Below are 17,009 nucleotides of genomic sequence, written 5' to 3' on the forward strand. Positions count from 1 at the left end.
AGAAAGAATTTGGTTAGAGACCTAAGTAAGGAGAAAGTGAATTTCGATTTGATAGACATTTGCAGAAAAAGTCAAAAAAATGTTATCAATATTTATTTAAATATTTAATAATAACAGGAATAATTAGGAGGATGTAGTATTGTAAAATAGTATTATAGATATAGATATATAGATAAATAAATACAAGTATCTTTATGAATAGGGCCATTCTGATCCACACTCCTCACCAGTTAGTGGCGGTAATGAAGCGAAAAGTTGTTTGCCAACCGCCATTAAACAAAACAAGACAAGGTAATTGATGACATCATCAAGCCAATTTAGCAGTAATACTTGAACAAACAATGAGGAGTAAAAAAGAAAACAAATACCATGAATATATTTTGAAACAAAATAGACAATTTCAACCAATAATCCAGAAGTAATAGCTTTAACCCAAACATAAATAGATGGAAACTGCAACATAATGCTAACACAAACAAACCCGGGATAGTAAGTGAAGCAAAGTTGCAAACTAATGTTTAAATTTAAGCATAAGAAAAAAGAATAAGCGACAAGTGGTGAACACAAACTGAACCAGATTATCAGCAGAGCGTCTTAAGTCAGAGGCCTCTCCAGAGCAGGTGCAAGACAGACTGCTACAGAAGATCCTTCCTGCCTCCAGCTATCAACGACTATCGACTATAATTATATATATATATATAGATATATATATATATCTATATATATATCTATAGATATATATATAGATATATATATATATAAAGATCTATTTTTATTAAACACAAAACAAACAATTACATTCTTGGCAATTTTTTTTTTAACATTACAAATTACACCCCCCCTCCCCACACCCTACTGTGCGTCTACCCACAAGATCAAAAAGATATAAAACATTTGTGAGTCATTTATATACACATGTACAGACCAAAAGGATCAATAAATATTTTTAAACTGAATTGTAATTATTTGCTCTGATCCTTCATATTTGCTTTATTATTGTTATTTGTCACCATAATCCTAACTGTTCCCCAGCACCAGTCCTCTGAAAGATTGTGTAATGTGTGTTTTGTGAAATTAAAAACAAAAAGTCCCATAAATCAATGACATATTATGTTATTTTCAAAGCCTCTCCACTAGGTGGCGCCGATGAGCCAGAATCGACGCCTCCCCAGCCCTGAGGCTGGCGATGAAAGTGGGAGGTGAAGTGAACCAAACAATCCCAACGCTGCCGGACTCTTGATATTTTGCTCTGAGAGGCGCATGGATCGATCTTTACGACCCCTTATTGCTGCCGTAGTGCCGGGTGCCACACAGTTTGATGCGGGACTCCGGATCGAGTACATCCCGAGTTGCGGATACCGAACGTAACCCCGCGACATCTTCAAGCGCGGCAGCCTGATTGTGAGACTTGGCAGGAGAGCAGCGCGAGGAGACCGAGCTGAGCTGAGCTGTAGGTTCGCTTCGGACACGGAGCCGGTGAAGATGGAGCGCTGGAAAGGCAGAGTGGCCCTGGTAACCGGAGCCTCGGTCGGGATTGGAGCGGCTATAACTCGGGCTCTGGTCCAGCAGGGCATGAGGGTTGTCGGCTGTGCCAGGAATGTCGACAAAATTGAGGTAGGTTCTGAAAAATGTTATAAAAAAAAAGGGAAATTAGTGGTTGTCAGAGCAACACCTTTCCCGCTATCTAACATTAACGGCTAGCTAACGTTAGCTCCATTAAAGCTACAGACCTTTAGCCTCTTGCTTGTTATAAAGTCGTCATCCAGGGAGTGAAACACAGGGAGGCAGACGATGTAGTTATTTTTGTATTAAATATAATTTTTAAAAAAAGTCTGAGACGTCTAATTTAACGGAAAAAAAACAACAACAAAACGATGGTTAGTTTTTAATTATATCTTATTTAACCCTTTAGCTGCAGGGTTTCACCATCTGATCATAGTTAATCCAACTGGATCCATACCACTTTACATTGCCCATCCCACCTTTAACATGTAATCACTTCTGTTATCTGTTGATTCTATTCAATTTATTTCTATAGCGCCAATTCACAACAAATGTCATCTCAAGTACTTTACAGTTCACAAGATCATACTGTCAAATTGATTCAATAACCCCTCACACTAAGCATGCTTTTAGCGACAGTGGAGAGGAAAAACTCTCTTTTAACAGGAAGAAACCTCCAGCAGAACCAGGCTCAGTGTGAATGGCCACCTGCCGAGGCCGACTGGGGTTCAAGGAGACAGAAGCAGAGATACAGAAAGCAGCTGTAAAAGACGGCCCCGTCCAGGAAACACAAAGCCAGGCAGACGAGCTCTGAGCCAGCTCCCATGTCAGAGGATGAAGAGAGCACATCCAGCCAGTCACAGCTAGAAAAACAGGACTACACTGGAAAACAGGCTGATCTCCAACATCTATAAATAAGGTGTTGGCAGCAGCACAGCTGATGTTTCTCTCCAGGATGGAGTCACAGCCAAACAGGAATAGACGAGGCGAAGCTACTATGAGAAAAAGCAGAGAGAGCAGAACGTTAGAGATTGAACTAACAGATTCTGCAGAGTGGGATAATAAAGATAGAAATAGGGGTCCCTATGTCCTCCAGAAGTCTAATCCTATAGCAGCATAACTATAGAGATAGCTCAGGATAACCCACTATCTATGAATCAGTGTAGCTGCAATAGAGTCAGGATAATACCTGCTGTACTGTAAAGGATTAAACCACTAAAACCAATCTAGCAATTTGAACTCATTTTTCAAGTTAAACAAATAATCAATGAAACCAGCTGAACAAAATGAGTCCAAATTATATATAATTTTGTTGTAAGATATAATTTAGTTGAATTAACACAATTACTAAACCACACTAGGTCATAGTTATTCTGTTTGATAATGACTTAAACTTTAGACCAGAGGCGTAGCCAGAAATATTTTACACTGAGGGGTGGCCGAAAGCTGATAGGCGCCAGAACCTCTGGGTCAATCTACACTGTTCTAACAGGAAAAGTAACCAAAACATCCATATTTTCTAAATAAAGACAAACTATACTTTTCTACAGCCTTTGCTAACAAATAGACACATATATTTAAACATCCGTAATTTCTAGATAAAAGATATAGTGGATAAAACTCAGTTTTGAGTCTGGGGCGTAAATCAATCATCATTGTCATTACTTAACCTTTTGTATCAATAAACATTCTGCATAACATTGATATTTAGCTGCACTAATATTTACATAAATTGATTATCTAATAAGTTTTTATTAAAATATTTATTTATGATTTCACCGAAGACTCCTAGATGACTTGCAGAGACACATATACACATAATTATCTCTTTACCCCATAAAACACAAAATTTAGTTTTGAAAAGAGCATGAATTCTGTAATTATCATCTTTGATGTTAGTATATTGATGTGTATAATTAACCACAAAAATGTTTAATTTTTTGAATATTCCACTTGAGAGTATTACTGCTGCCATTAGAGGGGGAAAAATGGTAGGGGTGGCAAATTATTGGCTAAGGGTGGCCAAGGCCACCCCTGGTCCCCCATCTAGCTCCCCCCCTGCTTTAGACACAACTTGTACTGTTTGGCAGTTTTACTAATTACATATAGGCAACAGCTTGTTTAGTGAATCATAAGTCTTTTACTAGTACAGATGGATCATTATCAGGTAAGTCTAAGGATGCAGGTTCATAGCTCACCAGTAATAACCCTGCATTATAATCCTACACCTTCTTCTTCTGCTTTGACTATTTGAGCTGATGTAAGCAGTACATTTCTCCACTGTGAGATCAATAAAGTCAATCAATCAGTTAGTTTTATGGCTGCACATGATCTCCTTCAATACAACAGGTTCCTTTACTGAGTTTATCAATTCTTCAGCTTTAGTTTCTTTTATTAAGTCATCTATTTCTTTTCCTCATTTTTTTAAGACACAAAAAAAACCTAGAAATCTATGATTAAAGCCGTAAACACCCCTGATATAGAGATACATTGTTAGAAATAATATCCAAGCTTTCATGTCACACTTTTTGGCTGCTAGTTGCGGCCATGATGGGGTTTGTTACATCAGGCTGTTTGTTTGACTTTAGAGTTAGTGCCATCAGTTAATGAGTTGTAGCTGGACTCAAAACGCATTAATTTCATAAGACTGTTTCTAACTGAAGTGGATATCTGTTCGCAATGCAACTGAATGGTGTCTGTTTTTTATTAAGCTTCATACTCTCTGACAGACACTGCAAACATCAGATAAGAGTTGAATGAATTATGACTAATAATTAATATCCACCCAGATTGCTTTTTATGGTGTTGGTTAACTGTATGGGAAAGCTTCAGTCCGTCTGCTAGGAATAATCTCTGCGTGTAATTTCTGTATAAATATCAAAGCCGTTAACTAGGGTTGATATTTTTGTTGTGCGTTAAAACAGTAATAGTAAGTTATCTTTTTCCCCAATAATTAGACCCCACCCATGTCGTTCCATTGATTTCAAGACTGGTTTTAAAAGTCTAAAACGCCCACCTTTCTATAACTTATCAGAAGCGATACTATTATCACTGTAGAGTTTAAATACCTCAGCTTTTGTTCTGCAGTGCACCACCTCAGTGTATCAGTGTTTGCCGAAGGCTGCTTTAGGATCAATTATGGCGTGATAACAGAGTAAAGAACCGCAGCTGATCTCACGATTTAAAACTGCTTCTAAATAAACGTCCCAAACCAGCTTTGTTCCTTCTGTTTGCCAGGTTTCCTCTAGTCACAATCATTTTATGTAAAGCCAGGATCCAAAAATGTAATCAAATTGGTCAGTTTCTTTGAATATGAGAGAAGTATGAGAGCCCTGTTTCAACCAGTTGACCAGCAGTGTGCAGCAAAAAGCTCTATACACTTAGAGAAATGGAGTCTCGGAGGTTTAAACCTCCAAGGGAAGATTTTGAGGTTTTGAAAGAAACCCTTTAAAGTTAGCTCCACCTTTCACTGTTTCTGACACTTTTTAATACATTCAATAATAGTTTATTTATCCCAAAGGTTAATTAAACATTGTTATAACTTATATTGTTGTGAATGTTAATATCTGTAGACCAGTTTGTTGTTTTTGATGTTTTGTTTTTATTGTTGCATATTATGTTGTGAGTAGTTACTGAAACGACAGACTGTAATGAAGCATAGCTTGTTTAGCTGTTTACAGAGTAATGATCACAGAATCAGTGTAGCTGCAATAGAATCAGGATAATACCTGCTTTACTGTAAACAGTTCAACCAATGAAACTAATCTAGCAATTTGAACTCATTTTAGATCAGGTTAAACAAATAATCAATGAAACCAGCTGAACAGAAATAGTCAAAACTATATACAATGTTGTTGTAAGATCATATAATTTAGTTGAACTAACATAATTGCTAAATTTCATTAGGTCATAGTTATTCTTTTTGAATAAAAGCTCAATTATTGCATGTTTCCTTTTAGAGACAACCCCAACCTCCTCCAACCTGTTGCTACAAACAGCCAATCATCTTGCAGAAGAAAGGATACCATTATTATTCCTTGCTAACACTGATTTTTATCATTCAAAATTTTTAGGGCTGCAACTAACAATTATTATGAAAATCGGAGTTCTGGATAGGGCATATTGGTGCACAATTTTTTATTTTTTTTATCCTAAATGCAAAATGTTTATGTATTTTTTGTTTTGTTTTGTAATCTTGGTATAATTACTCCTCTAAGTGTGTTGCTCTATCAGCTAAAGGCATGTTTTAGAGTCTCTATACTCCAGTTAACGATTCAATGATTACTAAATTAGTTGACGATTATTTCAATAATCGATTTATCACAATTAATACAATTGTTTCCCCATCTCCACATCACTTGCACCTAAGTAATGCTGCTTTGAAGCTAATAATAGCTTTCTAAACTCTCACTGATAGTCTTGAACAGCTGAATAAGCAGACATATTTTTGGCAATAAAAGCTGAGATAGACCGATATGTCGGCCGGCCAATGTTTTTGTCCCATATTAGCGTTTTTTTTTTTTTCCTAGTATCGGCATCTGCTAGGTGCAGACTTTGGTTGATTTATCACTTGTTGAGAAATGTTTGGGAGGATTTCTTTCTTTTTTTTTTTTTAACTGACACTTGAGTAACTTTTTTTTTATTGTGTTGTCTTCGTCACATAAATTTTAGTAAGGAAAAAGCGAGAATTTAAAAAAATCAGCAGCACATATCAGGAATCGGTTAAACTACTGTCAAAATAATTGCCATCGACCTTAAAAAACTTTTATCGGTTGATCTCAGATGAACACATTGCATCAAAAACTTTAATTAAATCTAGTTTTTAGTTTACATATAAAATATATGAAATTTTTTCAGTTTGAAACTAAAGCAGCTAGATCACATTATTTTAATATTGTGTGTAAATAGTCTTAAATAACAGCCTTAAACCGGGGGAGTTATGCTCATCAAACCAAGGAACAGAATTAGGAAGCAGAAGTGTTGATCTAAGTTTATTCCTCTTTATTATCCTACTTTATTTCAACTAGATAGAATAATCTCATCTATCTCCAATGCGTCTCTTTTTACCTCTGCAAGCGTTTCCTCCTTCTCTGATTATAAACACACACCCTTGCCTATAGCAGCTTAGAGTGAGTGTGAGTTGTGTCACAGCTTCCTCCATTCATACTGCGGTCACATGGTTTCATCCTGTCAATGGTTAACTGTGACAGCCTGTGTCAGCCTAAAAAAGGTCAAAAAGCTCCACTGTACACAGTCCTTTCCTATAAACATTTCCAAGAGATTCATATTCTACTTTCTATAACCGGAGTATAAGGTAGTATGATCTCTGTAGTTCCTTTGGATCTTTTAGAGTGTTTGTCCAAAGAGTGGGAGTGAACCAGTGCTGCGCTTACACCTCTTTGTAAACCCTTCCTTGCACTAGTGCCAATCCTGACATGCTTGTCACAGGGTAATGTATGTACCCATGCATCACCAAGCATTTGTTCTCAACTTCCTCCCTGGCTTTTTTTATTACTTTACCTCAGGAAGGAAAGCTCCTAAATAAAACGTTCTCTCTCTAATAAAGCCGATACGACAAAGAGGAACGGCAGAAACATTACAGTTGTCTGTTGTTTGTATAAACAACTCTGAGAAAGTGGATGGGAGAGTTGTGGCAGCAGCATTGTTTTGTTGTCAGAGAGAATACAGAGTAGGCAGGCGGGTTCTGGAGAGCGATGTGTGGTCACCATGGCCGCTGCGCAGGAATGAAGGCTGCAGAGCCAAGCGGCAGAGCCTCAGCTTCTCATTAACGCTCGCAAAATCTTTTTTCGGAGTAGTGAAAGAAGCCGCTGTTGAAAGGAATATTGATTCTTCTGCCATATTAGGTTCCTTTTAGAAGCCTTTATGTTGCGCCCCACATAGCCCACATGGGTCTATTTTTTTTTTCCACTCACCCAGCATATTTTAAACCTGTAGGAAGGACACGGTTATGGGAATGTGAACATAAATGCTTACAACCCAGTCACTGTTTTTATCTTGTACAGTATTTGCACTGTAGCTTGCAAAAGTATCTCAATTCTATACATTTTTTAAATGTTTTCTCATCAGTGATAGCTTCTGCTGAACACCCACTTTTGGGTGTAGGCCATTTTTTTCCACATTTCTCTTGTACCCTACACTGCTTGTAAAGGTTGATTCTTCTCACTACTTCTCCATAAACACCAGTTTATAATGGTGATCACTTGATAGTAAGAGAATCTATGCCAATCAATCGGCATTGATTTCCTTAATTGTGAGCGACCGAAATTAGGATGTGAAACCAACCTCATCCACCTCTGCAAAATGTGTGAAAATCCCATACTGTCAATATCATAAATCATTTTTTTTCCCAAATTTTTTGGCCAATATTTGAGATATTTATTTTGTGTACTGGTGTTGGTCGATGCATATGTTAGACGACTCATTAGTACATTCAGCAGCCCTGCCTCAAGATCACATAAGGCACTTACATTTCCACTCCTTCCATTTGCTAACCACCATTAATGTTTTCTTTGGCTTTTTAACAGGGCTGGGCAATTAATTGCATTTGTAATATAATCGCAATTTATAAAAATGCAATTATCAAATCGCAGAGGAAATACATTTTTAATAACTGTACTTTTAACAACAGTAAAGCACTAAATTTCTTGTTCCAGTCCTGCAGTTGTCAGTAATACGATTAACATGGGTAAGGTAAGACAGAGTTGCAGCTAGCACCTCGATTAATGCATTATAGTAGAAGTAAAAACATGTTTGTGCAAGTTTAACAGTAAAATCGTGCAACACTGGATTCTGGACAATCAGGCTTTCAAGGTCATGAGAAACTGAAACACTGGAGGAAAACATTGACAAGCTTGTTCTTAGAGCATTAACGCAATAAAATCGCAATATTGGCTGGAAATAATCGCAATTTAGATTTTTGGTTTTATTGTTCAGCCCCACTTTGTAATATTTTATTGTTTTAATTGACACCTGTGTAATATTTGTTGTTATTTTGTTATTTCATTGCTTAAACAAGAGAAAGAAAAAGCCCAAAGGCTAAAAGAATCAACCCCAAATTTCAATCTACAGCCCCTGTCACACCTTGACGATTTAGACCAACGTATGACTGAGGTAAAAAAAATCTTGTCAAAAAAAGCTGGCGTACGTTGGATAAGTTATGGATAATTTTTGTATAAGTTATGAGCACGCTGAAACACGCTGGCATACGTCGTACGCCTGATGTATGCCAAGGTATTCTCAGACGTGGTGCATAAGTTACAGGTAACTTATCTGACATACGTTAAGTGTAAGTTACTCATAAGTTGTGGTGTTAAGCTTATCCAAAACCTATGAGTAATGTGTGCATAACTTATTTGTAACTTATCAAGAATTTATCTCCAATGCATATCAACATATTTGAAGTGTTCCAGACGACAGCTGAACGTGTTTCCAACGTACAGCTACTGTTTAATGGCGTATTAGCAGCGTTTTAGTATGAAAGGGGCTTTCATAGGAGGAAACCATCAGTTCTCCCCCAGACTGCATCCCCATCATAGGATGAGCAAGAAGGGGAGTGTGATGGATCCTCCCTGCGTTCACGCCCATGGCCAACAAACTTCCTAGCAGACATGACGCTGAATCTGCTGCGACTGCAAACCTTCTTTCTTTCTTTTTCATAATTTTTTTGTGGGTGGGTAAACAGCAGCTAGTTAAATACCGCAATCAAATAAATCTTTTTATACAGGACAGGCACCTCTGGGCGCATCGCTGCCCCCCTCGGGACACTGGCTTGTGACATTTCATGGGCATGACGCTGCTGTGCGTTGTGCATAAGGCTATCGTTGGACATACACTCTGGACTCGTGAATACGCTACGTACGCTCCCAAAATTTGAAAAAATACATAGAAAGTTCAGCTTATGCCAGCGTTTTAGGAGATTCTGGGACGTCAGGCATACGCTGGCTAAATCATCAAGGTGTGAAAGGGCCCTAAATTGGGTGATCAGTTAGACTGAAGTCAAAATAATTTCCATCGGGATAGGCCTAAAAAAAAAAATAATCCTGTATGTACAAATCTTTACACTAAACTTTCATAGTTGATATAACTCCCTAATGGGCAGTTAAGCATTTCTTATTGTTTCAAAGGTATTATTCAATGTTTTCAGGTACGATAAGATCAAGAACTTAAAGGATCTTTTAAAAACTGACATTGGCAATTATAGAAAAAAAAAATATTAGTAACGCTCGAAATCAGAACTGCATATTCTGCTTTTATAAGATTGGTGATCAGCTAGAAACCTGCAATATTGCACCCCAACATAACAGTTTTTATGACGATCAGACCTTTAGAAAACATTCAGGGGTTTGAGAATAGATTCTGCACAACAAATTTATGGATTTGCATGTTTACAGCTGTCAGATTTTAACAGCTTAAGCATCGGTCTGCAACTTTTAATCTAAGATCAGCACAAACAGCATAATGTTTTCAGTGCTTATCTGCAGGTCAGGGCTCGCGTTGAGGAGATCCATGGGGCCATGAGAGGAGCTGCAGGGTGGGGTCGGTCACATAATCAAATTCAGTGGTAGTACATTGGTGAGGAATGTAGCACTTGCATCCCTGTCTGAGCACGCTTTGGAAACCATTACACAGGAAAGTTTGTGCTTATTGATATTTCTATGAACAGTGTGCGCTTTCAGTTGAAGGACAGAGATTTTCTTTATCTTGTAAGACGGAAGGGACATTTGTTTAGAAGTAACCTTCCTCTCTTAAGAAACAGCTTTTATGGAACTGGCATTTGAAGATTTGAGGAAAGGAGATGCCAAATTCAGAGCTGTCACTGCTTCAGCTTCAGATTAAACAAAATTAGCTTTTCTTTAGTTCAGTTTGTCAGACAGATGTGTCTAGTATTAAAGCAGGCCAATAGAAGGACGCTGTGGAGCTCAGCTGTAAAAGCAGCTTCATGGATAAGAGTATAAGTGGTGTGAGTTACACCAATGATCTCTTTATCCAAGGGCTATTAAAGTACATAGGCTGTGTAGTTAATGACATTTGACTACATTTCTCTGTCTGCTCTTTTCAACGTTTAAAGCTACTAACTAGATTTTTTTTCTAATCAACCAGACTCACTTTAGATTTAATTAGCCACCAACAGAATGCATGGTCAGTTTTTCCATTAGAGCTGCACTACGTATTGAATCGGCAGCAGAGTGAATGAGTGTCCAGTATCAGAGGCAAAAAAGTCCATTGATGGAATATTTGGTGGGTGATTATATTTCAATAGCCGGGTCTACAGGGTGTGTTTCCCAATAATGTACGTTTGCCCTGGCGTTTTGTTACATTTCCAAAAAAGAATGTTACCATCCTCGCCACCTGCCGCTGCCTTGTCATCTGTAGTAATACCCAGAATGAGCTGGAAAGTGTTGCAGTCAGACTTTTCCTCAAACAAGTTATGTTAAATTAGGACTGGACAGTTAATTGCTTTGGAAATATATCTGCAATTTAACAAAATGCAGAGGTGCTCAATTTTAATCTTTTCACGTTTTACAAAAGACACTGTCTTTCTGACTCCAGCCCTGTAGGTGGCAGTAGGTTTTTTTTTCACTTGAAAAGCTCTTGTTTGTGCAAAGAAGAAAATAAAAATTAAATCCATATTTCAATATTGGTTAAAAAAAAAAAATCCTATTTTGATTTTTGGCAAACTCGTTCAGCTCTATTTTCAAACCTTTTATAACTTGAATGCTGCAAAGTTTCTTTTCGAATCTATGAGTTGCTCCTCTGCTTTGTTTTGTACAGTGTTGAGCACTGCTGACCAAAAATTTTGTTTCTATATTTTCAGCTTTTTTTCTTTAAATTCCTGTTTTTCAGGTTGAATTTTACGGATTGCATTCTTTTAAAATGCCATTTTACTGATCACATTCTTACTTCAACCGTTTAGGTCAAGTAAAGACATGCCTTGCTGCTCCCTTCATTAGCTATCTATTGTTGTTTTGTTAGTTTTTTTAAAATCCTTTCTATGTTTAAACAGTTGTTACCATTTTGTTTTTTATGTAAATGGAGGAAGAAGAGTAACATCATCTTCAAAAATAGCTACAGCACATAACGGGGATCGGTTAGACTGATTTCAAAATAATCGGCTTTAAAAAAAAAACCCTGTATCAGTTTATCTCTAATACAAACACTTGCTTTTGATGCGCATCTTGACCAATTAGAATGTTGGTGATGTCCATTCAGACCAAAATCTTTAAGAAAAAAAAAAACGAAACAAAACAAAAAAAAAAAATATATATATATAGCCTATTACTAGTGAATATGAGGAAATTTTAAAACTAAAACCTGATAAGCAGGAAAAGTTACGTTCAAAACCTTTTATTTGATTAAAACATTTTGAAAGTTTCATTTCTGGATGTCTTTTTTTTTTCCAATTTCCCTTAGCGAAATGTGTTCTTTGCTTGCAACAATTGTGAAAGCAAATTAACTGCATATTTACGAACTCAACAAGCAGTTCATGGTCTTACCAAAAGACCCCCAAACTTTCCCCTTCCATAGCTCCAAGAATACATGACACATTTTTAACTAATAAACTGCTTTCTACCAGCTCCTGCTGCCACATCTCACAGACATAAATAAGTAGTACGACATCAGCTCTGCTTATGAACTTTTTGAGACGGACATTAACAAACTGGAATTCTGTTTTGCACTTAAAGTTGGCACCACCTATTTTAGCGGAGGCTAAATCTTGGTTTATGCTTGGTCTATGCCCCCAAATTACGTAATTGTTAGCGTCTACACCCTCTGGCATCTGGTGGACAGAACATCCGCACTGCGCACCAAGGAAAATCTAACTACACAAACAGATCCGAGCGGAAAACCATAACGAGCGAGCAACATTTCCTACTGGCGACTGTTCACAATTGCAAACATCTAGACACATTCAGTGATATAGCCCATAAACATCACCACTATCAACAGATTGTGGAATAACTCCTGGAAGGAAACTGCTGTAGCTGTTGGACGATTGTAAACGACTGTATTTTCTACTTCCCTGTGTAGGGTGGTGTTATCAGCTTGCTGTTTGTTCTGAATAAACCTCTCCCCTTGAGTGGCCAGAAGGGAGAAAAGCTTCATATAGTCTAAATGCTGCACAGATTGTACGTGTGTCGAGCATAACGAGCCATTAAACATTACGCTAGTGGTTTTAAAAAGTTAGAGCAATTTGTTCCACTGATCCAGCTGTGCAGATTTAGTCAATGTTGTTCTTTTTTATCAGAATGTTAGGATGTAAAACTATAGAGTAAATTAGCTTTTTTTTAGGAGTTTGCTTCTGCATTCTTCTCCAATGTTTTCCATCAGACCTCTGCCCTGCAGTCTGCCATGCAGCCCCGGTGCCCCTACACCTCTCCAGGTGTTCTGTTTATTACTAGTTTGTCTGCTCCTCCAGTTAATCTTGAATTAAGCTGTAGAGCTCTTGGCAGGTGGGCAGAAGCTTGATGTGAGATCTTGGCTGATCAGCTTCACTTGGTCCCCATACTATTGTTAGTAAAAAGTTGCTCAGTCATGCTTCAAAATCTGAGCTGGCACACTCAATATCTGAGTTTTCAGATGCAGAGACAGTCTCAGTGGTCGCCTGCAGGTTGTGTCTAGACAGCCCGTCTCCTTGTGTCACAGTGAACAGTTTTCCCCTTGAAGATGATTTAAAGTGGGTCAGCTTAAACAGCTTTACTTCCTTTTGTTTCATACCTTTAGCCTTATTCTATCACTTTTTGTTTCTGTCCTGATTCTTCTTTGTCTACCCAGGTCAATGAAGAAGCAGGTTTTAGCATGTCTGCAAGGTTTCTAAATACATTTATAACTAGATTAAATTCAACATTTAAAGTGTCTTGCAAAGGTTTTTACACTACTTAAACTTCTCCAAAGTGTGCAACATTAAAGCAAACACTGTACACTTTGGCCACTAGGGGCACTAGACTTGTAACTTCCGATTTGAGCGCCACTGAAAGTCACTGGAAACAGTGCAGTGTCGCAAAATTAATCAGTTTTCCTAAATTTTCTGTAATCTGATATCTGTCTTTATTTACTTTATTGTTCTAGGACTTTTTTCATATTAGTTATTGTATCAATTTAATAATCCCCCAAAAAGTTGGTTCCTAATCTGTGTCTATACCAGATCTTGAAAGGTTCACACATGAAGATGAAGACCACGATGTTTAGATTGAACCAATTGATTTTTATATTCATAACATATACATGCATTTCATATATGATGTCCTTTGCATTGGCTACGTTTAGCTTATTTAGCTCTCATGTTTAAGGTGAGCTCAGCTAACTCCTTGAGGGACGGATCCTATCGATTTATGTAAGACCGTTTCTGAGAAGAGCACAGAGCCTGTTGTTGTATACGGACTGCAAAATTCATTATATATATTAAAGTGGTCTAATTGTTGGGTTAAGTCTTGCACTCTTGATTTAAAATCCAAAATAATTTATTTTATTGGGATTTCATGTATTACACTAACACAAAGTAAAGCTTAATTGTAAAGTAAAGGAAAAATGTATTTGTTTAATTTTTAGAAAAAAAAAACATTTGTTGCAATTACAGTGACAGGTTTATGTGCTTTGTCTACCTAGAGACTCAAATTTGCCTGTTTTTTGCCAAATAGCTGAAGCTCAGTTAGTTTGAATGTTAAGTAAGTGAGAACAAACCTCTTCAAATCCACATTCTCACATAGATTTGGGTCTGGACTTTAGCAGGGAGATTCTAAGACATGAGTATTCATCTATTGATCTAAACCCTCTCATAGTTCCCTACAGTATAAATATGAGTTAAATCAGAGCAGTGAAAGAGCACGGATGCAATATTGAGTGGACTATTATATTTCAGGAGCCATACCTTTTGTAATTATCTACTTAGCTTGTTAGATGGACTTTAATTGTACTTGATGTACTTTATATGGTCTTGCCTCGCCATAATATGCTCCTACATCGTTATGTACCACTTGGTTCTTGTCAGCGGATCAGTTACTCCTGTCAATACCTAGAATAAAGCGTAATCTCAGAGGGGACTGGGCCTTCTCTATAGCCAAACTCTGGAATTATTTGCCTCTGCAGATCAGGCTGGCTTCCTCTTTGACCATTTAAAAACTCTCCTCTTCTCTCTCCTTATTTCTGCTTTTGTGCAGCACTTTTGTGCAATTGTTTTCATTTTTTTGTAAATTGCTATATAAATAAAGTTGGATTGGATATGATACTTGATGCCCCAGCTGATCTAGGATTTAGTGACCTAGTTGGGAATAGCAGTGATGAGGAAAGTGTAGTTTAATCACCACTGATGTGGTTATTAAACAATATATTTGCAATTTCTTTATTTCCTAATATGGAAATTGGAGATAGACTGATATCAGCTTTTTATCCGGTCAATCTGTGCATGTATTGGTTGTTTTATTAGTCCATGCACTTCCACTAGGACTAAAACGATAAATCGTGATTATTAAATTATTGAAATAATTGACAACTAATTCAGTAATTGATTAATAGTTAACTGGAGTATAGAGTCTCTAAAACAGGCATTGAGGTGTCAGAGCAACCCACTTAGAGCAGTAATTATAACAAAATTGTAAAAATTTGATCATTGCTGCAATTTATGAAATGGAAATGTTCATTTCACTGCTAAGCTGCTGCTCATTCACCGTCTGAAAACTGTACAAACGAAATTTTGCTTTGTATACACTCTGTGTATACAAAATGACAAAAGTAATATAAACATTTTTGCATTTAAGAAAAAAAATAACATTTATGTCTATGAATATGCTCTATCCAGAACTCCTCAAGTGGAAAAGTTTAAGTTTCACCTGGTTTAATTTAATAAAAAACGTCTTTAAGGAACCTTTGGCTATCCAATTATTAATCGATTAATCAAACAAATAATCAACAGATTAATTGAGTTGCAAAATAATCGTTAGTTGCAGCCCTAGTTCCCACACTCTCCAAACGCTATCCATTGTTAATGATCCTGTTTTGGTACCCTGTATCGGTCGAAGGTGCAGCTTCTCTGTCCCAGCTGAGAGAGGCATCCCCACAGGATGATGCTGCCACCTTTATGTTTTGTTGTGAGGAAATTTAGTTCAAACAAAGCTCTAGATTTCAGAGTGTTTTTGTTTAATTTTTGTTTTTTGGCGTTGTCAATGAGAAAATAAATTCTACATTGTTTCTGTATTTTTGGTACTATAGTCTTAATCGAGTCGTTATGTATTATACAGTAAGTATTCTGTTCAGAGCAGTTTGTTTATTTTCATTGGGAATCTTTTTAGCTCCTCAGGTTACCTTATGGCGTCTCACCCATGCAGAACGTTTTTCCGCTGACTGCACATTTTCCGCTCCAGCTGGAAGCTAACAACATATACCTGACCAATAATCCATTTTGTTACCATGGATTCTGCTCTCAAGGGACATTTCAGTTGTATCAACACAATAAAAAACAGGCGGTGGAAGCTGTAATCTAACAACACAAACACAACTGGTGGATGGGACCACCGGGTGTGGTTTGTGTTGATGATGGTTTAAAAAGACAGCTGAGGCGTCCCTCCACTAGCCTCTGTGTTTTCATATTTTAAGATTTAAGGCTTATTTGTGTTGATTTTTCAGCTTCAGGCTCATTGCAGTCATACATGGAGCACTTCCTGTTGTGTCTGATGAGCCTCACTCTGCTCTCGGACTGAGGCTTGTGAGATGCAAGCATGTGTGGCGTTTCCGGGAGCTGATCTGATGAGTAGGGGTGAAATATGTTGCAGGAATGTAAATTTGTTTAGAGTAGCGGCTCAGCACATGCAACAGAATGAACATGTATAACAAGGAGAGCTCGGTGGGAGATTGTTGTCCATCTGAAATGGAAATCCAGAGATGGCATGAGTTCATCGGGTTCAGTGTGCACTCGGAGGATGAATGCAGATAGATTTTATTTCTCACCTCAACAGCAGCCAATTTGGCTTTGTGAGTGTTTGTCTGCTTTTTATGCCTACTAGAAGCTCTCCGGCTGAATAACACTAAAGCCCCTCAGTTGGCCCACCTGAAAGGCTGTCTAATTCGGACTGTGTCCGATCAACTTTGTCACCATGGGGTCCTTCTGGGTCTGTTTGACCCCCCCCCCCAGCAACAGTGAGTCGCTACTTGCTGCTGGTATCCAGGCTGCAGAATTGTGCTAACGATGGCATGAATGAGGTGCACAGACCGCCTATCATATTAGGGAGTAGTGATACAAGAGTAAAGGCAGTTTAGTAGAAGGAACACCTCGGTTCTTAAGGTTTTACCCTAAAACACGAGATTTTTCTATCTTTTTTTTTATAAATAGATGGTATGCAACACTACAAACACAATGTCATTGATTAGATTATTATCTGATAGGTTAATGCTAGTAAGTGTATATAAAAAATTCATGGTTTTCATTTTTAATTTTTTTGGTAAACGTTTGTTAGGTGTGGCGTCCATTTGTATTCAGTCTCTCTGGTTCAACATTT

General features: G+C 37.4%; 1 protein-coding gene across 1 annotated transcript in view; it reads left to right on the forward strand.

Annotated features, from left to right (window-relative positions):
* The first annotated feature begins 1,184 nt into the window (after nt 1-1,184).
* Nucleotides 1,185-17,009, forward strand: part of dhrs11 (dehydrogenase/reductase (SDR family) member 11) — a 39,266-nt gene continuing 23,441 nt past the window's right edge. Inside the window, exon 1 of the mRNA XM_015383682.1 lies at nt 1,185-1,614. Coding sequence (XP_015239168.1) covers nt 1,483-1,614 — 132 coding nt within the window. The 5' untranslated portion in view covers nt 1,185-1,482. The remainder of the gene's footprint in view (nt 1,615-17,009) is intronic.

Source organism: Cyprinodon variegatus, unplaced genomic scaffold, assembly GCF_000732505.1.
Source record: "Cyprinodon variegatus isolate N-32 unplaced genomic scaffold, C_variegatus-1.0 Scaffold291, whole genome shotgun sequence".
NCBI classification, from domain to species: Eukaryota; Metazoa; Chordata; class Actinopteri; order Cyprinodontiformes; family Cyprinodontidae; genus Cyprinodon; species Cyprinodon variegatus.